Source organism: Strigops habroptila, chromosome 5 (genome assembly GCF_004027225.2).
Source record: "Strigops habroptila isolate Jane chromosome 5, bStrHab1.2.pri, whole genome shotgun sequence".
Lineage (NCBI taxonomy): Eukaryota > Metazoa > Chordata > Aves > Psittaciformes > Psittacidae > Strigops > Strigops habroptila.
The window spans coordinates 3529526-3554326 of NC_044281.2; the positions used below are offsets into that span (position 1 = coordinate 3529526).

The following is a 24801-nucleotide window of genomic DNA, read 5'->3' on the forward strand; positions in this document are numbered from 1 at the left end:
CAGACACTGGAAGCTGCTCTGAGGCCTCCACGCAGCTTCTCTTCTCCAGGCTGAACAGCCCCAATGTTCTCAGCCTGTCTCCATACGGGAGCTGCTCCAGCCCCTGGTCATCCTCATGGCCTCTTCTCGACTTGCTCCAACAGCTCCGTGCCGCTCTTATGCTGGGGGCACCAGCACTGCACACAGTGCTGCAGGTGGGGTCTCATGAGAGCAAAGGGGCAGGACCACATCCACTAGAATGAGCTGCCTCACCTGAGCAGCTTTCAGGCATCACCTCCAGCCCCTCACCTCCTTTCCTTTTGATGAAATTACGGTGATTAGAGCATTGTTGGGGCATCATGTAGAAACTTTTTAGGCTGGAGTCCAACCCTTTGATGGTTCCAAGTGGGTTGAGGCTTTCTCCCAGTTCCTAGTAGAGCTCCCAAAGCTGCCTTCAGAAGTGGTGTGGAGGCACCATCCTGAGCTGATTGGACAGAGGAGACAGTTGCTGGAGCACACCTGATCTATCCGGTGTGGATGCTGCATCTCCTGAATCATCTGATCTCACTTGGATCAGAAGTGGTGGCAGGATGGGATGTGAAACTTCCATCATCTGAAATTATTAAAGGGCTCAGCTCGGCCTGCATGGGCACAGCATAAACCTTTTACAGTAGCAAATGTGTTTAGGCTAGTAATGCAGTGGGGTTTTCTTTTCCCAAATGGTGCCATTCATTGGGGAATTTATCCCTCATTTTAGCTAAGGGAGATCCAAGCTGCACATGGATCACTGAAGAGTTCTGTTCGGGTACATCTAATCCATTTGCTAAGCAAATAGTTTGGCTGCAACTTTAATGCTCCAAGTAATATGATTCACTGTTCTTGGCCTGGTTTCCTAAGAAGGTGAGGCTTGAGGACTTGCCTTGGTTGTCCGTATTTCTGTATTCTCCCGGTGATATATCTGTCTTTTGGACTATTTCAGCAAATTTAGAAAGGACAGAAGTGTAGGAAGGTGATCACCTTTCTATAGGCTTTGTGAGAATTGCAGCTGGGAAGAGTCCCAAGCCAGGCCCTCTTATTATAAAGCATACATTTAAATCTTCAAGTGAGAGAAGCAAGGGAAGAGAATGTCTTATTTTCCCCTTGCTGATATTGCCTGTCACAAATCAGGGATATGGGAACTAAGTGCTAATATCATTGCTCCTTGGTTTTACAAGGCAGTAATTCAACACTGGCATGCATGGACTATTCAGTGCAAGGCTAAATGGTTGCTGGAGTGAAGGGATGAGATCATTGCTGATGAAAACCAGGGAATTGGAGGTATTGGTATTGTGAAGATAACAAAAGAGAGGGGAAAGGCGATTGTCCTTTGTGTTAAAAAGGGTCTGTGTGCTGACACATTTGTACTCATTTGGGATCCCTCCATCAGGCTCTTTCTTCTCTGTGTGCTTGTAAAGCACAGGCTCAGCCCTGCTGGAACAAGATATTTCCTAGCTTTGGGTGGTATAAACACCCCGGAGTTCATCCTCTGTGATGATGAATCACCAGGAGTTCCCAAATGCTTCCACTGGCAACTTCCCACTTCTGGTTCAGAGCCCAGCTTCCTGCACATGAATTTGTCAGGCTTTGAAACACTCAGCATTGCAGTCTGGTGGGTGGTGAGCCCTGCTCCGGGAGCTGCTGGGCTGTACCTTGGTGTGGCTTTCACCTAACTGCAACCCACTGCAGCTGCACCCAGGTGGGGTTTGTCCTCTTCCCCATTGCGATGACCTATGAATTCCTGACAAGGGTATCCCTGGAAGTAAGAGATGCTCTCATCCAAAGCTCATTCCTGGCAAGGGTATCCCTGGATACAGGAGATGCTCTCATCCAAAGCTGATGTTTCATGGTGACCCTCTTGCAGTCTCTTAGACTTTGTCTTCTGAGGTCGGTCTCTCTTAATTTTCCCAGCCACTTGTAATGATGAGATCAATCCCTTCCTCTCCAGTACTGGGAGCATCAGTACGGAGGAGCAGCACCTCAGTGACAGAGCAAAGCGCTACAAAACAGCTCCAAAAAGCTTCAGGGAATAGGGGGAACCCCTGCACCTAAAGAGTGCCTTGGGTATCCCCTGCAAGGAGGCTGTTTGGCACTACTGGGGTCTCCCCTTCACCAGTGAGGGGTATCCTTAAGGAGGGATAACTATAATAGAACTCAGCCAAATGGTGAAAATATGATTGACTCCTCAATCTGACCAGAGCCAACAGCTGTTATGTGGAACATTTGCTCCTGCCCTGCATGCAGCTGCATACTCCAGGGTAACTATTTATGGGCCCGGCTCCAATGGGATTTATGGATGGCGAAGTGCTACCAGTGGATTCAGTTACTGCCCGAGATGACTGCAAATGCTGCAGCAAACTGGCTGCAGAAAGAGCTTTTCACAAGGGCTGCCTGACGTGTCCTGCCAGCGAGAAATTCCCCAGCCATGAGGAGATGGAGCTAAATGGCTCCCCACATTCCCTTCTTAAGGCTTGCAAGTTGGTTTTAGCGCTGCCTCTGTGCCTTCTCCATTGCTGGCTGTCTGAAGGAGGAAGCAGAGCAATATACTGTCATCCACAGGCTTCAAGGGTGGCCATTCGTTACAGGATCTATTGTGCTTTTTGGCCAAATTTGCCATCTTTCAGCCTCGGGGGGAAGCAGAGGGAACGCTCAGTGTCTGCAGGTGGTGTCCCATCCAGTACAGAGAGGGGCAGAAACAAATGCCTCTTGTGCCTCTGCAGTTGAGGCTATGTGAAAAACAACTTAATCCTCTTCTCCCCTTTCTGCTGGCAACTCTTAGCATCTGGATGGCCCAAATACTGGGGATGAGGTTGCTCTCAGGTGGTCCTGGGCTGTTCTCAAATGCTTGCTCCCCACGAGGTGCAGGGAGGGTGCAGGTTTCCTTGTGGTTTTGCTTTCCTCCCACGTGGCATTTTGCCTTCCCCTTGCTGTGATGCTGTACGCTGGATTTGTGAAGTGATGCAGAGTAAAATCCACCACCCTTCTGCCCCAAAGGGGCAGCATGGAGGCAGAAATGAGTGGGTAAGAAGGGGATGAGGAGAGAGGAAAAACCAGAAGTGTGTTCAGGGAGATCTGCTGCAGGAGGAAACAGCAGGGACCACCACGCTGGGAGTGAAAGCTGGCTTGGCCAACACTTGGGAATACAAAGCTTTGTGGGTGAGGCAATAGCAAGCTTTGTCTCGAAACTGCAGCTGTATTGAAAGCTTTTGTTCTGCTTTTCCCCAGCAGCTTTGGAGGGAGTGGTTTTGATTCGGAAACAGCAAAACTCCTGCGGGATGCCAAGATGTGATGGTCCTCCTCAGCTCTCAGAGCACCCAGGGACACAGAGATCTTCATGCTCATCCTCTGCTTTCAAAGGTCAGTTGTGCCATTGGGTTGTACCGTGATGGTGGGAACCTGCTCTGAGGACATCTGACTCACTTCGAGGCCCTGCACATTCCACAGTGTGGAAGGGCTTCCACATTTCTCACATCTGTCACCCCACACAGTATTCCAATACAGCCTCACCTGGGTATGCCCTGTGGTTTGACTGACATTCCCAGGGCTACCAAGAGCTGAACCCCAGCTCTCTCAGGTAGGATTTAGCAGCCAGGGGTGCTTGGCTGTGGCTGGGTGGCTGCTGCTGTCGGGCTGCATTGCCACCTGCTGGGGCCACCCAGCCCTCTCCAGAGGCCACCAGAACCCAGTGTCCCTGCCAGGGGCCAGCCTCGCTGCACACCAGCATGTTCACACACCGTGTAGCCCAGGCCCTCAGTGCCATGGGTTAGTGGTGGCCTTGGCAGTGCTGGGGAACGGTTGGACTGGATGATCTTAAAGGTCTTTTCCAACCTGGTTGATTCTATGAATGTATCCTTCCTCAGGTGCTTATTTTGGGCAGATCTGCTGCCTCCTGCTCTATTGGGTTTTGTCTTCAGTCACTTCATAATGTTGCAAGTTGTAATTCTTGGGGTTTAAATTTCCTGGTCTGGGTATAGGTCTTCCATTAAGGTTTTTTTGGATGCAGGGGACACTTTGGCCAAAGGGCTGTCATTCTGGGCAGAAACATGTGAGGAACCAGAGTTGTTCTTCCCTATAAGAAATAAGTTATTTAAACGTAAAACCTCTTGCAACAAATCAATTGCATGTGCTGGGACACAGGGAAAAATGTGAAATACTCAACACTCAGGCTGGGTGGGAGGCCAGTGAGCCCCCAGAGCAGCTGTTGTGGCATATCTTGATCTCTTTGGACGTGAATCCTGGTCACAAAGTGGGGGGTAAAAATAATGCAAAGCTCATTAGGTTTGGTATTTTTATTAAACAGTGCTCCACAAACACGTGTACCCCAGTTCACAGCTGTACCCTGATGATCCCCTGACCATCAGTGTACCAACCCTCATGCTGCCATGGCACCAGGCTGCAGGAACCATCTCCTTTGCAGCAGCAGTGCCCAGAAGAAACCCAGGCTCAGAGCAGTGTCCTGCACTGCCATCACACCAGCCAAGCTCCTACCCCCAAACTGTTTGATTAGCCAAATCCCACCCTCAGGGCTGTGCTTCCTCCTTCCCAGTCACCTCCCTGTGTTGTTTAGGTTCTGTGAACGATTGGGAAAGGTCTGCATGAGCTTGAGGCTTCTGACAGGGATGCCCAGCCCAAAGCAGACTGAGCTGCTCTGCGCTTCAGGCTGTCTTTGGATGAACTTCCAGAAACACGTGATGGCAGCAGGAGGCTGGTTTTTAAGGAGACAGGCAGCCTTCCAGGAATGGTTTCTACTCTTTGCTGCCCTTCCAGAAGGTTCTTGAGGGTCTGCCTATGCTGTGGCTAGGCTACCTCGCATTCAAGCACATGTCAGGTAGCTGTGTTAGTGTGCCAGGTTTGGTCCTTCTGCTTCACTATCACTGGTGCAGGAGTGCTGGCTTGGAGGTTGCTTGTGTTGCCCTGCAGCTGCTCGCCTGCTCTTAGGTGGCCTGAGGCACCCAGCAACTGGGCCCTTAAAAATCAAACCCCACATCCACTCTTGTGCAGGCTGAGGAGCTGCTCTCAAACAGCACAAAGCGCTATGGCTGCATCAGTAACTCTCACTGTGCTCAGTGTTCAGCTCATGCTCAGTGCTAAGAATGTTGCTTACAGGGTCAGGTCCCTTGCAAGCATCTGATCTGCTTGATGGGTCAAAGCTATTTAACCTAGAGCAGATGTTCCAGGTGGGTAGATGTGTGGTTGCATATCAAACTACAACAAGCAGTAACAAGGCAAACAAGTGACTCAAATTATCCAGGTTCAAGAAAGCTTATAAAAGCAAGCATGTAAACAACATCCATACAGGGAATAGGTTAAATGCTGGCAGAACTCAGTGGAATACATTGCTTTACGCATGCTGCTGCTGGTGGGCCTGGCACCACCTCTCACATTCATACACAGCTAAAGAAAGGCTGCAAAATAAACCTTCAAAGCTAAGCAGAAGAGACCACACCAGCAAGCATGCTTAGCTCACTTTGAGACTGGAGTTTGCCATTAGATGATCAATGGACTTTTGCAAGGTTTAGCATAATGTGGCAAATAGGCACAAAAACTAGTGGATCATTTGTCTGTCACTGGGAAAAAATGCACAGGAGTTATACATAGCCTTTGTCTTCAAAGCAGATAGGTGGGAATTCAGGACAGTCCCAGCTGTGCCACTTGCAATTTCATGTTTAAAAAACATATACAAAGTCTCCACAGCCCATCACATTTGCTTTATGTGGAGCAGCCCAGGTACTCAACTGCCTGCTCCCTGGGTATTCCGACAGGGAAACACTTACAAGCAACTCGCAGGGCAATAGTCCCAGTTTTTCATCTTTTGTTTTCCAAAGGCAACTAAATTCCTGCTAGTATTTGTCAGCACAAAGAAATAACTAGCCAAAGATGCATTCAATAGAAAACTTTCAGCCAGGAAATGGGACGCAGAAAACAGGATACGGAAAATGGCAAAACTCTGTAGGCAACAAAATCCTGTGTATTTTCTCCCTGCTCCCACCTGCAGCCCTGTGTTTTTAAGAGACACCAGCCAAACCTGCATTCTGTCTTTTAAATGGAAACAATGCAACGAGATGACTAGAAGTATTAGAGAACTCAGCATGCCCTCAGGAGGATGGGTTTCCCTTCAGTTAGGTGAAGAACAGTTCGGAAGGAGGAGAAAGCGGCTCCGAACTGCTTTTCCAAGTGCAGAAGGATTCAGGCAGGACACTGCCAAGCTCAGCTTTAGAGTTCAAATGCAGGGAACTTGGCCTTAGTTGGCACCAGCAGGTCAGCAAGGAAGTAAATCGTTCCAGCCATTCCTGAGGGTCAGAAAACACAATGTGCTTCAGAGAGATCCCCTTTGGGCACCCATTTTATCAGGGGCTGAATGAGTTATGGAGACAAAAGAAAGGAAGACATTGTCAGATGGTCCTAAATCATTACCCAGGATTCCCAAGCACCTTCAGTATGCCAGTGGGGAAGGCATTTTGAAGCTGAAAAGCACCTGGGAAAACATGATGGGTTTTCCCCCATCCAGTTCCCTCCCTTCTGCATTACTTGTCCACAGGTTTAACAATGAGTATTGTTGCAGAACTTTGGATCCTGTGATGTTGCTGCCTCAGGTCCCTACTGAGGTAACTGCCCTTGTTCCTTGGCCTGTGGCAAAGCTAGGGAGATGTCTGTTAGCTGAGGAACCTGCTCTTTCAGCAATACCAGCTGATGGGGGATTTTGGGGGGGCTGTTAGCAGGAGCCACAAAGCGCCATAGGAGCCAGTAAGGTTTACAAAAGCAGCCCCGTTTGTTACTCACTCACCTTTGGAATGGCCCTGGAAAGCCCACGAAGGATTTTAATCCTTAAAAATGCATGGAAAAGAGGCTGTCCAAGAAACCAGGCTACAAATGACCATGAGGTAGGCTTTGGCCTGTACCCATTAAAGAATTCCCCTTGAGACCTGTGTGCAGAATCTCTGCAAGAGGCCAGAAAGGACAAGATGCTCCAGCTAAGACAGCCTGTGCTGCAAGAAGACTGCTTCTGGGAAAGGGTAATAACAGGGAATACAATTTCCTTCCCATCCTCTGAGTTTTGCAAAGACTTCAGTGGAGCATGTATTTGGATTTCTTTGGTGCTGGACTAGCTCAGACCCAGGGGCAAAACACAAGCCTAGAGATGGAGGTTACCTTCAAAGAGAGAGAATGGAGTGTCTGGAGTCCGGCACCCATGTTGGCCATAGCTTAAACACCACTCTGCAAACTGAGGAGAGAGAAACAAAAGGTGTTCAAGTTTTGTTAAAGACAGATCTTAAAATACCACCCTCATCCTCACGTTATCCCTTGCAGAGCAAGGCTTCTGCAGGATGTTCCTTCTCAACAGGCTGTCAGTGACTGTGCTGCTGAAGGACTACTCTGGTGGAGCTGCTCAGGTCTGAGCTGCATCTCTGCCACACTAGAAATTGGGTTTCAAAGGCAACAGCAGTGATGTAAAAGGTAGAAGTGAATAATCCCCTCTCCGTTCCTCACACAGGCTCTTACCTTGCAGGCCCTGTACAGGTATTTCATGTTCTGAGTGAGGTTATACAGTGCCAAGAAGCTGTAAGCATTGCCAGCTGTGCCATGGCACAGGCCGTAGCCTTTCTTCAGTAACCCGTACTGCCAGATCACTTCTGCACACTGCAGGGCGTCATTTAAGTACTGCTGTTCCCCAAAAACCTGTAGAGACAAGAAATATTCCCCCTTACTGAGGCAATTCCCTCCACACAAAGAGCATCCCTGTGTGATGGGGAGGCTGGGGTTAATGACTTGCTCTCCTTCTGAAATCTTAATGCTATGACTTTGCTCTCTACTTTAAAGGAGGATGGTTTTGATAATATGAGTGGGGCTGTGTGATCATTACTTTGCACTAGTTGTCACCAGTCACCTGCAACAGGACACCCCATGCAGCTGATTGGTATTTTCAGAGATGATTTTCAAGAGACTGCTTTCTGTATCAGCCAGTGGTCCCCAGGGGGTGATTTCACTGTAACCAGCAATCCTACTCTCAGACAGGAAGGGTCTCAACAGAGTCTTCTCCATGATGGAGTTCCACATTTAGGGACTCCTAAAGGGTCTTTGCAAGATATCTGGTACCTTGTAGGCCTGGAGAAGCATGTAGATAACGCCTGGTGCCCCGTGGCACCAGTGGACGAGTAGGTCTCTGGTGTCATTGATGCAGGGAGGGTAATTGCCAGAAGGGAACTTGAGCTGGCAGACGTAGTCCACGCTGGGTTTGACCGCGTTGTGCAGTTTTACTTGGCTTACTCCAAGGCCAGGCTAAGAGATAGAAAGCATGAGATCAGGGAGAATTACCATTCTGTCTATCCCCAAGAGGCCCAAGATCTGCCTGAAAGGCAGAAACAAAGCCAATTGTGGTCATGGTCCCCTCTGGCTCCTTGTAAATGAAGTACTTCTTTTGTTCAGGCTTTCACACACCACAAATACCCACTTGGCCCCAGGGTGCTCTGCCCTTCTGCAGAGACTTATCTCCAGTCATTTGCTTGCATTCCCAGAAACCAGGACTGCCCTGGCATGTAATCTGGACCTCTAAAGAAGAGGGCTTGCTGCTGCTTCTCCTCAATATAAGTAGCAATAGTTTCAGGTACACAGACTTGGAGTAAAGAGATAAACTGTCTAAAATCAGAATTAGGGATGAATACAAGGGCATCCTTTTACCAGGGCCTGTAGGGGCAGGACAAGGGGAATGGCTTTAACCTGCCAGAGGGGAGACTGAGATGAGCTCTGAGGCAGAAGCTCTTCCCTGTGAGGGCGCTGAGGCGCTGGCACACGGTGCCCAGAGAAGCTGTGGCTGCCCCATCCCTGGCAGTGTTCAAGGCCAGGTTGGACACAGGGGCTTGGAGCAACCTGCTCTAGTGGAAGGTGTCCCTGCCTGTGGCAGGGGGTTGGGACTGGATGAGCTTTAAGGTCCCTTCCAACACAAACCATTCTGTGATTCTGATTCCTAGGACTGATTCCTAGTACCTAGAGCATCTCAGCTCTGAGTGGCTGGGCTGTGATGCTGCGTTTTCACAGATGTTTCTGGGTAACTGCAAGGGGGTGACTTTGCTGCTGACCTCAGATGGAAGCAAGGGAGTGACTTCAGTGTCCTCTTCCAATGACACTGCCCCATATGCAATCTGTGCAGTCCAAATGTCCTACTGCAGGCTGCAGTGAGCACTCCCATCTAAGGATCACACTGTTCCCAGGTTGAACTTGAAAATTAAACATGACTACTTGTGCTGTAAAACTACTAGAGATGAAAGTCCAATGTCCTCCTCTCCATATTTCCCATGTTTGTTTCCCCCAAGGCTTTTTGTGCATCCTGCTTGGCTGATCCTTCCTCCCTGTACATCACACAGCAGAGAAGCATGAAGCCCATGCAGGATTTTATGGGAGACTTACAATGATTTAAAACATCAGCCTGGGAACAAGTGCAGGGACTTGGTGCACATTTGAGCTCACAGCACACTGCTGCCTCCCCTGCTCCCAACTTGCTGTTCTGTACATCCTGCATTCTCCTCTTGTCAAACCTCCTTCTGTTTAACCACCACCAACCACCCCTTCCTCTCTGAGTCACATAAGGGGGATCGATCCACAGGAAACTCTGCTTATCCCATGTATGGGCTTGAATTTTGAGGGTCCTGAAGCAAAGCTCAAATACTTGAAACCTGGTGGCTTATTTTCCACCTGCTGTGAGAGTTGGGTCTAATAAAAGATTTCACCTATTTCTATGAACATTGCTATGTTAAAATAATCTGCCTTGCTCAGTGGGTGCCCTTAATGCTTTGAGAATGCAATGTTATTTTTTGCTGTTGTTTTTCTAAGAGCTTAAGCACTGTAAATTTATGCACAGTGACCCACAGAGGGGAATTACCACCTTAGATACAGGCCCCAATTTGGAAACAAAGGCATTTCCCACTTCCCTATGATGAACATAATCTCTTTGACCATGCTTTTCTTAGAGATTCTCACTCTGTTATGATCTGCAATTGCTCTGAGTAACCACCTTAGGACTGCAGGAATCCCACTGACACCAACAAACAGGAATACTTCATTAAGAAAGGAGGGGGAAGCTCAGACCCAGCTGACCTACAGGCCTCCATTATGTGAAACCACTGGTATAATGCAGGTCACATTTCTCTACAGATCTCCATGGAGGTGGGAAATTCAATCTCACATACTCAGAGAAAACCTTTGGAAGTGGAGATTCGTGATCAAACACAGGAATAAGTCCATCAGACAAGGGATCTGGCCCAGCTTGGCATCACCAAGAGCTAATTCAATTGCTCCTCCTTGTTCAAAGAAACATGAAACAGCTGCTAAAGGCCCCTCCTCTCCAGTGCCTTTTACCTGCATGAGATAGTAGTAAATCCCAGCCAAACCATGGGCTGCCCCTACATAGTACTCCTGGTACCACTCATACATCAGTGGGCTCTTTGCTGTGAAGTTCCTCCTTTTAGCCAAGCTCTCTCCTGAGGCAACAACAGCTTCACAGACCTGTGGATGGGAACAGATGCTAGTGAGGGAAATGCTGCTGGCTTGGACACAGCACAGTGAGTATCCTGACCACAACAACAGAGTTGGTTTGCTGCCCAAGCAGAGGGAAGAGTGTGGGTGAGGGAGCGAAGTGTATGGCCTGTGGATTTATATGGATGGTGGGGGTGTGTGGTGCTTTGTCCCTTTGGAAGAGCAGCAGGAATACCATGATGTGGTTTCTCCATTAATGCCAGTGTTCTCTACATCTAGCATTGATTTTTACCTGCCCGAAGATGAGCTGCATGGGAAGAGACAGCTAAAAAGTGGGAAGCAGCCACAGTACCTGCTGAATGTGACTCTGAGGGATCTTTTCCTCTCCGAAGTGCTTGTTCACAAACACCAGTGCATAGAGATAGCCCATGCGCCCGTACAACAGCTCATCTGGCACTCGGGAGTCGAGCTTGTGAAGATGGAGCAAACTGCAAAGAGAAATTCACATGGAGGAGATCAGAGGCCACTCAAAGCCACGTAACCAAGCACTGAGTCTGGAGCTCAAGACCATGGTTTGTTCCTTCATGTTGCCTGCACCGTGGGAGATGTCAGTCTGGTCTCTGGGTCTCAGCCTTCCAGCTACACAAGGTGTGAAATCCCTCCTTCCCCTCTGCTTTTTGTTTGGCTTATGGCTTTATTCTGCTCAGCTTTTTACAATGCACTCATACTATGTGCTTGGTTTTTAAAGCACCAGCTCTAGGAAAGCTACTTGTGGGACTATAGGAAACATTCAGCATAAAGTTGCTGACTGCTCAGGAAAGCCTGCCCACCATTACCTCCCTAGGGTGCTGTGGGCAAGGCAGACCCTCAGGCAAAAATGACTGTTTTCAAGTAAAACTGGTATCTGTTTAATTTGGCTGCTCAAGGAATGCTAGAAAGTCAAACTAGTGCTGACAGTATGTGGAAAAATATTACCTCTTGTGCTTATAAATCCTGATAGAAAAGCCCCTTTCTCTGCATGCCTGCAAGTAGGGCTCTACTGTCGGTGAAGAAAGAGGTGCCTCCATGAGCTAAACATTTAGGTAAGAGGTGGGGAGAAGCAGCTGAAAATGTTGTTTAACATCAAGCCTCTGTGGCATGTGTAAGCAATCGTCTCTAGGGAGAGCTCAGCAGTGAGTGCTGTGGGCTGTCTGTGGTGCAACCCCATGCTGAGGACAGCTTGGCTGCCACCAGGCTTTAGCCCACGAGTGCAGAGCCAGAGGTCTGCTGGTGTCAGGTATTTTCTTTGCCATGTTGAAAGTTGGTGACGTTCCTGCAGTGCTAGCAGAGACTGACAGCTCTTCACACTGGTGCTTTGTAGCTCAGTACAGAGTTTTTCCTGTTTTGCCTCTCATCACACTTGCAGCAAGGCTGGATGTTCTTCCCTGACAGGCAGCAGGCAGGGATGTGACTGGCTTTGCCTTATTTTTCTGTTCACCCCCGAGACAGCAATCTGCAGAATGCCATCACTTCCCAAATACCAGCAAAAGTGGCTTTAAGCCTGTTCCCTCAGCTGCCTCCTGCTGAGGCTGCAACAGGGAAAGGGCTAAGAAACCAGCCAGGAGAGCTCTGCGTGTGTGTGTGTGTGCAGGGCTTCCCTGTCACAGCAGTGCAAGGAGCAGAAAAGGTGCCTTGGCAGCCCTTGCTCCTGGGCAGAACAGTGTGTTGCAAAGGAAAGAAGCAACTAAATGTCCAGAGTACCCTCAGAGCAGAGAGAGGATGCTGGGCTGTGACTCCCCACAGCAGGAAACTATCCCTTGGCACTGGACTCACAGTGAGCAGGGATATTGAAGGAGAAAGGAGAAAGCAGTGTCTCAAGGTGGACAGGCCCCATCTCCTCGTGTATCACTTGAGATGTGCATTGCTCCATGGGGAAGATTTCTCACTGATTAAACCCCAGAGACAGACTTTACGTCCAAGACTAAGCACAAGGTCCCTCTCTCAGCTTTGTGGGCTGCAAGGAAAGCACTGCTACCTCCTCATGTCCCCTGTTCCTAAGTCCAAGAAAGGCAGATGAAGAGGAGAGTTTCCAAGGAGGAAAAGAGTGTTTCAGCAGATGGACTCTCTTCTGGCTGGTGATGTTGTTCAGCAATGAGATGTCAGGAAGATGTCAGGTGCAATAGAAGGAATGGATGGATGGATAAACAGTAATACCCACAGTAGGGATTTTCTGAGGTCTGGATGTGTGCAGCAAGAGATGCCTGGGATGCTGCTGGACTGAATGCATGCACAATGCATTTCTCAGGTGTGCGGGGGTAAATCAAGGTCCCTGAAAGGAAGAGCCACTCCTGCTCACATATTACCTCAGCTGGCAAAAATCACTAGTTTCTGGCCTGAGGGCAAGCGAGGCAGCTGTAGAGTAGGATGGGATATTTGTATTCCACCAGCTCTAAAAGCAAACCTTTGACCTTCTGAATTGGTGGAAGAGTGGTGGGAAAAGAGGACTCCTGGAACATGGCTCAGATTTTCACAGGCTCTTGGAAAATGGGCTGCCCTGAAGCCCTGAAGCATTAGTCCCCTGCATAAAAGCACATTTGTTGGTCATGAACTCATTTAGGCAAGAGCAAGGAGCTAAGGAAAAGCAAGCTTCTGTCTATTCCACTGCAGGTAAAAACCTGGCTGATGGATTCTCTCCTCAGGCTCTGTAAAGATGAGGTGCTTTAAAAGACCTTTATTTAAGAGAATAAAATGGAGAGAGGCCCTCCTTCTCCACAGCTGCAATGGAGGTGCACTTCCTATGCACCTGCACCGCATAACTTAGCAACTGTTCTGGAACTAAACAGCATCCTCCAAACCCACTTAAGAGTTGGGATTAAGGAAGCTGTTTCTCAACAAAATACTCTCTTTTTAAAGGCGGCATGGTCAGGCTAACTGCTCTGGGAATTGGTGGCACAGGAAGGACAGGCTTAATTCTCCTTTGGGAAAGCCACACTGCTTTTTGCCTCCCCTCAAAATGTATGAAGAAACCAATTTCCAAGGCTCTGCCTTTATCGTGCCATTAGATGGCAGTGCAGAATGAATCATGAGTTTCCATTCTCCCACAGAATGTAGGCAGAAGGGAGGGGAGAGCTACGACAGCAAGAATTAGGGATTTTTCACAACTTGGGGCTTATGCATTGAGCACAACTGACCAGTACTATTGGACAGATCAGCTCCCTTTCTGTTAGCAAATATGCTGATCGTAGTGAGACTCACCACTGTGACACGGGATTAAGCAAAACCTAACCCACAGATTATTTCAAGAATAAAGAAGAGAGTTCTGTCCTCAGACTGACCATATCCACGTAAACCAGCAGCTATTCTTAGGGAAGGGGTGTCCAAACCATACAGGCACCTGATTCCCACCCATGGCTTTCTTTAATTGCTACTGTGCATCACTTGCTCGTGGCTGTTTAAGGGCACTCGGTGTTCTGAAGCGTCAGGGGTTTTGTCTTGGTTTTGTGCTGACCACAGGTAAATGGAGACTCTTTGGAGGGCTGTTTCTCACCTTCTTAAAGCTGATCTCTCTTAAGCAAGAAAAGCTTGCAACTGCATCTCCTTTACTTTTTTTCCTTCCTCTGCCACATGCTGATCCGACTGTAGGACCACTTTATTTGTCCCTTTTTTGCCTTAAGTACCCAACAAAAATACATTTGAAGACAGTTGAGGAAAGGCAGGAAATAGAAATAGAAAGAAATGAATCATAACCAGCTGCATTCAGCAGTTGAAAGGATGCTGTCAATCTTAGGTTTAAGTCAAAGTCAACTAACAAATAGCAAGTGGAAGCAAGTGACAAAATTTATCTAATAATCCGACCACTTTTCTCCTCTTCATCAGAATGGCTGCAAAGCTAATTGAAGGGTTCTGAAAATATACCAAACCTCACCTTATGGGGTTTAATTCAGGCATTTTTGTCTTCCTGTGTTGATCAGAACTATTTTTAAGATGGCAATAGCAGCTGAACTTGCTCCCCAGCCTGCAAGCTGCCAGGCAAGCACGTTTGTCCTTGAGCTAGCTCTTTGCCCATGGCAGAACTAGTTTGTGTTACTGGATTATCCCGCTCATAAGGCTGGAAAAACTGTATCCAGGCTTGGCAGAGAGTGCCTGGTACAAGCCCAGACCAGCTCTATGAGCAAGAGGAACATTAGGTCCAAAACATAACCAAGCTTTTTACCGAGTGATGCAGTCTTCTGACTGCTTGTGGTTCTGCAGTTTGTGGTAGACAACAGCAGCCACTGCCAGGGGCCCGGCATCTCCACACAAGAACGTGATGGATCGTCTTGTCAGACAGCTCAGGCTCTTCTTTACGTACTCATGGGCCGCCTGAAGGTAGGCTGGGTCTCCATATACATCATAGAGGTGCAAATACAGCACAGCAATGCCTGCAAAAGGAACATAAAGGTTGCACTCACCACAGAAGTTTACCTTTCTTGCTCTGCGTCCTGGCTGTTTTAATGAACCTAAAAGCCCAGCCTCATCTAGGGCATGAGCCTTCTAGATGGGCTTCTGGAGAACATCCAGGGGCGTAACCCATAGCTGCAGCATCCACAGCTGCTTTTCCTGCTTTGTGACCTCCTTGTACTTGATGCTGCTTACGAGTGGACTGCAGGTCAAGACAACCAACAGTGTGTGACCCAGGAGGTCCTGGATGACAGCAGAGCTTCTGCTACACAGGTTAAGCACAATTCTAGTAGCGAGGAGCAAAAGATGAGATCTCAACAAACCTACCTAAATCTATCAACTGTCCCTGGGACTGCTGCTGAACAGTGGAGGGGAAAAAACCAATCATGTCTGGGCAAGACGGTACTTGTGGCAGAGTAGAGCTGGATTGTTACGATCCATTATATTTTGCCAGGCCACAAGGTACAGGGCTGGGTCTCTTAGCTTGGATTGGATTTTACAAGAAGTGACACATCATCAGCACTGGGAAGCTGCACCCTTAAGACATCCTAGTTGGCTTTTTTTACCCCCTCATTCCCACTGGGAAGCACCAGTAAGGTTGTTACAGCTTCATGGACATCACCTCCTGCTGCTGAGCAGGTCCCAAGCCCTACACTAAGGACCGGTGTGTCCTAGAAAAGAAAGGGGCTGCCTGACTCTCCTCTGTGACACATCATTCATGCAACCAGCCTTTGTGTGAAACATGAACAGCTTCCTGGAATGCTGGAATAGGCTGTGTGATCCTCCCTGGAAGTTTTCAACGGGCTGGCCAGCTACAGAAACAACTCTGCTACTGAGAAGTCACATCAATTGCTGTCCTTTGCCTCTGCCTGCCCTGTCTTCAGCCAGCTCTTGAAGTTTTTCAGTAGGTGACTGAGGAGTCCTTAGGAAGTCTGTGTCTGAAGGGTCTGCCACATTTGAACCATCCTTCTGATCTGGCAGGTATCCTCAAACACGCACAGCAGAAAGCTACTGGCCTACATTACTTTGAGAAAAGCTTATTTCTCCTCTTACCAGCATCCATTTCTAAGACGCCTCAGGTCCTGCATTTAAGCCTAAATTAATAGAGCCCATCTCTGCAGATCTTGCTGTGGCAAGGTGAAGAGAGGCAACATGCTGCAAAATTACTTTCCATGGTACTGAGGACAATTTTAAATGTAGGTTGTTTTCTCATTTTGCATGGGTAATCGCCAAAGCCTCGTGCTGCAGACAGTTCAATTCCACATGTATATTAAGGGCAAGTTTCTATTTCCTGCTGAAGCTAATAACCTTGTCCTCTCTCTAAGCAGTTCAGCGTTAGGTTAGTGTTTCCAGAGAGCGCTCAGATGTATGGTGCCATCACTCAAGTGTATAAGGATGTGCATATGAAGCCCATCTTTAAAGGGGAACCCTCCTCTTCCAGCTTGCAGATGTCAAGTGGCTCTCCTTGACTGGTTTAGCAGCTAGCACAGCTTCTAGACTTTAACAGGCCTGAGAGCTGTCTGAGCACAACGTGCACTCTTGACTTATCTGCTTTAATATACAACTTTGTGCTTTGTAAGTGGCTTCTATTCCCACTGCCGTCATGCCACCCTCATTACATATGTAACTACCACGCTAAGGCCACTGCCAGGACTGAATTCTTAGAAAGTCAATGTCTCAGCATTGTTTTCCTCTGCCTTCTTTGCCTCTTCTCTTCTAAAATAGTTCTCCCTCCCTTTCCTCCAGGCCCAAGCATCTTTGGGAAAGGCTCGAAAAAACCACTGACCTAAAGGATGGAAGGGATGAGTTGCTTCCCCAAATCATTCATTTTTCCTTTTTCTTTAAAACCAAAGGCCTTGCAAGCTGAATCTAAAGCCAATTTCCTCAACTCAGTCGTGAAGGAATTCATACTCCCAAGCTGATCAGAAGGCACAATGCCATGCTGCTTTCAGCCCACTGCTTGCTCTATTGCTGGGAGCCCAAACGTAGGGAAGGCCAGCAGAGGAGGGCAGGCCCATGCATGAAGAGACAATGTTTAGATATATGTAGAGGGATACAAAATGCAGTCACCTGGGTGGGGATTTTCCTATATCCTGTGTGCCAAGATATAGGCAGCATATTTCAGAGCTTGGAGACAAGAGACTTTCCACACCTGATGAACCTGGCTCAGTCAGAGAGTGTTGTTCTGCAGAAGCTATTCCACAGATCCCTCTCCAGTAATACCTTCCTGATGGGGTGTTTGGGATGCAGGAAGTGCTGCACAAACATGGCATCATCGTTCAAACGTGACTAGATAAGCAGTGGATCTGCTCCATTTCTGTGTTCAGAGTCTCAGTTGGAAATGTGACCTATTTTTTGTGACCTCTGAGACTCCTGATTGCTTCCAGCAGAACAGTGGCTGCCTGTGACCTGCTACTGCCAAAAATGTATGGGCTTTGATCTGTTTATTGGTTACTCTTGGACCTTTTTCTGTGTAGTTTCTTCAGACTTCCAAGTTTTTTGCTCCTTGCAGTGCATAGAGCCAAAATACTGCTGCATAGCCATAGTGTGATGGAGAATGTATCAGACATCACTTGATGGTGCAGGACTGCAGCAAACACACGTGCTACTGACATACCCTTCAGCAGGGCTCTGATGACTGAAACTGTCACCTCTAGTGTGCAGGAAGCCAAGACACTGGAGTGTTAATGTCCGAGGTGCTTGCTCACCGTGCTTTCTCACTGCAGGGAATCAGGAGGCAAAAATCAGTCCTGCATGTCTCTCACAAAGCCTCTTTATTTAACATCTTCAGTAGGATAGTCAACAACATCTCTTGCCATCCTGTATGAGGAGTATTGTGGATGCAGAGGGGTGCTTTGCCTTAAAGATTTCTTCTTAGGTGGGCAGAGGAAGAGACTTATATCTACACAGTAGAAATGGACTTGTCTGCACCAGTTGGCTAGAGCTGATGGCCCTGACTTTACCAACCACTGCTTTCAACAGAGCAGACATCACTGGAGGTACCAGAAAAGCTCTTGCTTGAGAGCTAAAGCACTGCAGCAGGCTGAAAGAGCATCTCATCCAGATGACCATTCTGCTGATCAAAGAGGAGTAAAGCTGCATCTCAGCTTCCTTGTGCTACCACTGCAAACAGTTCTGCTGTGGGACAAAGCTTCCTCTTCACGCTGAACAGACGATAAAAGTGAGAGGTGTCAGTGCCACTGCAGTCCCTTTGCTGACAGCACCAGCAGGGATGCCCATTAGGCTGTTCTGACCATGCCTCCTTGTCCACCAGGAGCTGAGCTGCAAAGTGGTCCTCTCACAAAGGGCACTAGGTTGTCACGAGAGGAGATTTCTCTGCCTAATTTGGACCATTTCCAAACCTGCCATCTACTACAGTAATAAAGAGCTCCAAGCTCTTGCGCTGACCCAGGGAAGTAAGTCAGCACCCTCACAGCAGGATGTCAAACACAGAGAGCAAAAGTGGGAACCCATCTCTGCACATAGTGATGGAGCCTGATGTCATTTTAATGAGTCAGGGATGGGATAAGTTACAGGAGGGGTGGCATAGCTTTACTGCCCAGCTCAAAGGATAATAAACATCTTTTCTGGTGCAGACACATGGGATATTGCATTTGTAAATACATGCCAAAGCCATGCTGAATGGGACAGTGAGACATCTCTGGAGGGCTGTATCGTGCCATGTCCAGAACTGCCTGGTGAGCCACAAGTGCATTTGACTACTGCTTGCCTTTCTAGCACACTGTGGGACATGGGGCATTTCTTAGGGTGCCTCAGCTTCTCCAGCCTTAAAACCTGGGTAACAAAGCTTCTTTTGTAAATCAAAAGGAGCATTCCAGCCCAAAAAAACCCAAATGAACAAACAAAACCCAGCCCAGGCCAAACCAAAACATTACCCCATCACAGAACCCTACAACATGTTATGTTAGAAGGGATCCGTGGAGGTGATCTGATCCAACCCTCTGAAAATAAGGCCAACTTCAAATTTACATCCCATTACTCTGATCCTTGTCCAGTCAAATACTAATCCAAGAATAGAGATGTCACAAGGACTACTCACCAAGCACTTGGCATCAATGTGGTTTATGTGGGTCACACAAGGCACTCTATTCTCTCTCATCAAATGCAGCCTCGCTGCCTGTTATTCTGTAGGGGTTGTCTGAGGATTTCTGTTTTCCTGAACAGAACTCTCTGTTGATGCAGGTTCTTTGGGTTCTGAGATTAAACTAAGATATTGCACTGAAATGAATGAAAGGGCTTTTTCCAGAAGCTTTCCTGAACTGGTCTGGTCAGGATTTCTGTCCATTCTTAAATGGCTTTTATTTCATCTGGTGTGTCCTTTGAAGAGCTCTTTCAAAAGGCAACTCAGCCTCCTCCTTGTCTCCACTTGCCAGCCAAAAGCTGTGGATGGGGCAGGCCAGCTGGAATCACCACTCTCAGAGGCCCTCAAGCTCCAAAAGCCACGACTATGACACTGCTAGAGAAGGGAATGCTCGCATGGGAAGCGAATTCCAAAGGCACTGCCATAATGTGGAGGAAGGGGAATGTCTCCCTTATACACCATTTCAGATGGCAGATCACCTCATTGTCTTGGAAGGACACAATAATCCAGCAGGCACTGGACTCGGGAGCTTCTGCAGTCAGCTAGGAGGTGATAGGAGTCAGTCTCCTTCCATTCCCTTTCCATTGCCTATGCTTCCAGCCAAGGTAGTCTTTGGTGCAAGGCCTCTTGCACTATGAGAAATACCAGCAGACAGTGCATGTGCTCTTCAGCATCCTCATGCTGATCTATGTGAAAATGGATGAGGCAGTTGTACTTCTGCCAGGATTTGAACTGCTTCTGATTCAGGATTAGCTGACGGCAGTTCACCTTCCCTCAGTCAACTCTTTGATACCAGTGAAACAGATTAAGACCACAAAAGCTCTTCCAGCAGTCTGGCTAAACTGCTTAAAAGACAGAACACAACAGCCAAGCCTGGTCTATACCCAGGCACGTACCTGGTGTTGCCTACGGGCCTTGGTCTCTATGGGGAACTGAATGAAACTCTAACAAGCCAATTCAAATCTGTTGTGAGGGCATTCAGCCGTATGCTGGATAATCTTGATCCAAAATGTCTTTTCACTGCCTCTGAGCTGAAAATATAAGTAAGTTCTTCCCTCCCTCTGCTCCAACTTCACATGCCAAGAAGCCATGGCTTCCCTAGCACAAATGCTGGCCGGGGGAACAGGGCTCCATCAAGTGTGTTGGGAAAGAAACAGGCACCAAAGTAAAATGCCAGCATATGCTGTGTATTACTGGGTGTAATGTAGTACGCTCAAGTATGTTACACTTCACGCAGAGTTTGCGCTGAGAGAGCCATATTTCAAATCTCTCTTATTAGCAGCCGTAAGAGTGTGGGTTGATTTCAGACTGCTGGGCAATGATTTACATGAGAAGATACTCAACAAGCCTTTTCTACATAAGCAATTACAGGGAAAAGCTGCTGTCCTGGCCCAATTAATTTTGTCTCCGGGAACCAGCACTGAATAAATTAATGTGGCTAGGATTAGAAAAGAAGGGAGAGTGGCAAAGATACAGAATAATATCTGCAAACTTCCCTTTGCTGGCTGGGACTTGCAGGAAATCTGCCTATGGGGTTTTTTCTAATCCTATTAGCTAAAGTGGGAAGGTTGCGTTCCAATGGGAAATGATCCCTGGGAGGAAGAGAGAAGAATCCCTCTTGAGAAACTCCCTTCCAAACAATAGTGAGCTGAAATCCTGACAGAGCTCTCAAACACTGCTTCACAATTGCAGTCACTTTCCAACGTGAAGCTCCTTAAGCCACCCTAAGGAAGTAGGGTGTACTTCTAACATCAGCTAATTGTCCTCCTCCTTTATCTCCTGGCAAGAAGTAGACTACCATCATACCAAGTAGTACCCTCAGGACTTAAAACCATCTTTACATATGGGTGCTTCTCATCTAAGGGGACCTCAGAGCAGGGTCACACACACTGTAGGACTGAACCTGTCTCCCAAGGTGAAATCAGCAAGCACTGAAAAATAAAACCTGCATAAATTCACAGGCAGCAGCAGAGTGCTGCTAGGCAGCCAATGATGAAATCAATGTTCTCCCACGCTGGAATTTAATACTGGCATCCTAGCGTTTCTCAGGAACTGCTCTAGAGTGCTCTCACTGCCTGTCTACCCTACTAAAATTGTTAAGCTGTCATCAAGCTGCAGAGTTATTTTAGCACCAACACAACGAACACCATTCTCCCAAGCAAACTGTTGGCATCCAGTTCCATAGGATGCAAGCACAAGCCAGCCACACCCGGATTATAATGTAGAAAGTTGTCCTTTAGGATTGCAGTGCATTGCCGAAGGAAAAAAAGCAGCAAAAAGTCTTGCAGCAAGCATGACAATAATATGGGATTAACTGCAACCACCCCGGGGTCCCTCCCTAGAACCTGGCTTGGTGCAGAAGTCAGGCAAGCTGACAAAGCACACAGCACTAGCCAAGGATGAGGCAGCAGGGAAAGGTGCGTCCTCCCTGGCTCCAGTGGTAGGAATAGGGAGGGGAAGGCATGCTCCCAAGGAAGGAAAGCCAGGTTGAAAACGCAGAACAAGAGAAAGACAAGCTCCTGGAAGCTTTGCAGACAAAAGTTAGCGTGGGGAAGGCTTCCGTCCTTCGTTATACTCACATTTGCATTTCTGCTCCTTCCAGCAGGTACTGGAGCAGAACTAGCCCTGGCTAAGTGGAGGGGCACTACCTGGGGAACAGGAATGCAGCAACCTGCCAATCAGACAACGTCATAAGACAAAATTCAGCCCAAACAGAGAAGGCGGACATTATCTCAGGCCTTAACTCACGGCTGCCATATGCAAGGACTCCTTGCAGCTAAATGACCTACCTCACGCATCTGCCTGCTTCATGGAGCACTGGTTTACTTGTCACCATCCCCACCGGGACCAGCTTTGGAGCCAGTCCCTTTGAAGGCTCCAGTGTTTGCTCTCTGTCGTATAAGTTTGGCTCTATTAACCAAGAGAAGACCCAGCGCTGCCCTGCAACGCTACAGTCTCTGCAGCTTGAAACCTGCTCCAGCCCCTTGTTTTAATGGATTAAAACATGCAGAAGCAGCACCATTCTTGACTAGGATCTACTGTGATCATTCAAACACTCAAAAACGCTGTGATCTGCCTTGGCCTGACCTAGAATTCAGCTCTGGAGAGCTCCTGCTCCATCCCGTCCGCTCGGCTGCACTACCTGCCCAGCCAGTGTACGCGGTGCAGTCCTTCGGGTCCGCAGACTTGAGGCCCCTCTCCATGTGCTGGAGCAGCTCCCGAATCTTGTTATTCAGCCGCTGTGTGAATTCGGGGGTCAGCTGTGGAGATAAAAAACACCCCAAACCACTAAACGTGGAGGAAACACCATCAGGCGGGTAGGGTTTTGGTAAGCTGGAGGTGCCCGCAGGGAGCACAACCGGGTGTTGTTTCACCTGACAGAACCCCATGGGTACCTCAGGGCCCGGCTGGCTCCCCGCTGCTCAGCTTGGCTTCGCGGCCCGGGCGGGAGCAGCCCCTTCCCGGCGACACCCCACCGCGGCCACACTCACCCTCCCGGCAGCATCGAAGTAGCCGGTGGCCAAGGACTTGTCGTAGTCGGCGTAAGGGTTCGGAAGTGCCCGCTGCGCCATCATGGTTCCACCGGCCCCGATCCCCTTCGCTGCGCCGCGGCCCGCCCGCGCTCCGCCCCGGAAGGCGGCGGGGGCCGGTGTAAGTCCCGCCGCTGCTCCCGCGCTCCGCCGCGCTGAGGCGCCGGTGCGGGCAGTGCCCTGCGGCTGCGGGGGCTCTGCGGGGTTTAGCGTCTCATGTCACTGGTTCTGTGGGGGTTAGGGAGCCCGGTGGGGGTTAAAGGCCTCCTGCAGCCGCCTCTGTGGGGTTTAGAGGCGCTGTTCGGCCGGCCGTGTAGGGTTTAGGGGTCCCTTGCTGGACCTGTGGGGTTTAGGGGCACTTGTTTGTTTGCTGACCCTTGTGGTATTTAGGGTCTCATGTTGCTGGTTCTGAGGTGTTTAGGGAGCTCTGTGGGATCTGGGGGTCCCATGTTGCTGTTTCTGTGGGGTTTAGGGGTCTTGTGGTTGGTTCTGTGGGATTTAGGAAGCTCTGTGGTGTTTAGGGGTCCCACATGGCTGGTCCTTTGGTGTTCAGGGAGCTCTGAGGTATTTAGGGGTCCCATGTGGCTAGCTCTGTGGTGTTTAGGGAGCTCTGTGGGGTTTAGGGTCTCATGTCACTGGTTCTGTGGGGTTTAGGGATCTTGTGGTTGGTTCTGTGGGATATAGGGAACTCTGTGGTTTTTAGGGTTCCCATGTCGTTAACCCTGTGGTGTTTGGTTTTTCTGTCCCTATGGGACTTGAAGGCTCTGGGGAGTTTGGGGCCTATTGCAGCTGGCCCTGGGGATTTTGAGGTCTTGTGGGGATGGGCGATGTGGTGGGCCCTGTGGGGCTGGTGGCCCCATGCATGTGGTGTTCAGGTGCTGGCAGAGGGTCAGCCCAAGGGGCATGTGTCGGGTCCTGCTCCGCTCAGCAGCAGTAGCTCCTCACAAATATGGTCCTGGATGAGGGGCAGGGGCTCTTCCTCTCTGCTCCTGCCAAGCTGCTGCGTCTCACTGTTGGCTGAGCCACGTCTTCCTCGTGAGTATAAGGCTGGTCCATACAACTCATAGTCCTGAGCAGTGCTTTTCATCCCAAATTCCACTGGTGTTGGGGGGTCTTCCTGCAGTCATCCTGTGGTGGTGTACCCCTGAACAGCCAGCCATGCTGGCTGCGTGGTGGCATTCACTGGGCAGTGTTGTCATTGCATGCTGTGTTTCCGAATCCAGGCCTTTCTGCCTAGTGTAACTGTGCCCAGCTCCCCTTTTCCTGACCCTGTGGGCCTGAGATGGGTTGTGACATCCCTGCTTGGGGTCTGGCTTGCTGAAGTGCAGCTCTGGAGCTTCCCAGCACTTCTAGCTCTGCAGGAAAGCCCAAATGAATGTGGCTGAGCTTGAAGCTCTTGGTGGCTTGTATAGGCCTAAGTGTAGTGGTACTGCCCCTTGTAGGAGCTGAATCCATCTGGGTTGGTTTAGGGGAAACAGCTGCTCTAAGAATTTACCTTTTCATAGTGATCAAGAACACTCATGGGAGTACATTAGGCTGCTGCATTCATGATTGGAGCAATTGTATTTTTGAGATAATTGTAGTATTTGAGGGATTCTGGTTTTCTGCCCATGTGCCCGTTCTTTATCAGAGCTCAAAGAAAAGGAAAAAAAAAAAAGATCTTCTTGCAGGAGATGGTGAGAACCCAGCAGAAAAGAGGGAATCCCGGTTGTATTTGCTTTCAGTTCCTCTACACTCAGCTGTTCCTTGTTTAGAGAGTTTGAATCATGTCATTGCCTTGTATTCAAGTCAGGGAGGTGAGTTATGCAGCTCTAGCATCAGCCAAAATAATGTGGGGTTTTCTGCTTATGGCCAAATTCCCAGCCCTGTGTTATGGTCTTCCCTTCCATCTGCAGGTCAAAACAATACTTGCTGCTCTCCTTCTCCCAGGCACAGTTCAGTATTAACTTCCAGCACAAGGCATTTCACCTTTAGAGTCTTTCTTTTGTCTTTGATTCTTCTCATATTCTTTTTTTCTTTTACTTTTCCAGATCACTTAAAGACAAAGATACTTCTCCCAAATTATCCTGCCTGTTCTCAGCCACCCTGCCAAGGAGTTTCCATTCAGTATGTTGTTTCCTAAATGGTGGTGGTCAGTTGGGCTTCAATGGACCTGCTGCTGCCCAGGATAAATCCAAAGTGTCTGTGACTGTCACCCAGAGCTCAGGTAAGTGACTCATGATTCATCCTTAGTAACCTGCCCATGCAGAATAGGGAATGAAAGAAGGA

At 48.7% G+C, this 24801-nt stretch overlaps 1 protein-coding gene across 1 annotated transcript; it reads right to left on the reverse strand.

The window, feature by feature from the left end:
- Positions 1-4289: 4289 nt before the first annotated feature.
- Positions 4290-22650, reverse strand: LANCL1 (LanC like 1). Its single transcript, XM_030487810.1, has 9 exons — positions 22495-22650; positions 22146-22263; positions 14675-14882; positions 10835-10970; positions 10366-10512; positions 8110-8292; positions 7516-7692; positions 7165-7237; positions 4290-6305 (listed from the first exon to the last, which is right to left on the reverse strand). The coding sequence occupies exons 1-9, from the start codon at positions 22576-22578 to the stop codon at positions 6229-6231; spliced, it is 1203 nt and encodes a 400-aa protein (XP_030343670.1). The 5' UTR covers positions 22579-22650; the 3' UTR covers positions 4290-6228.
- Positions 22651-24801: the final 2151 nt, after the last annotated feature.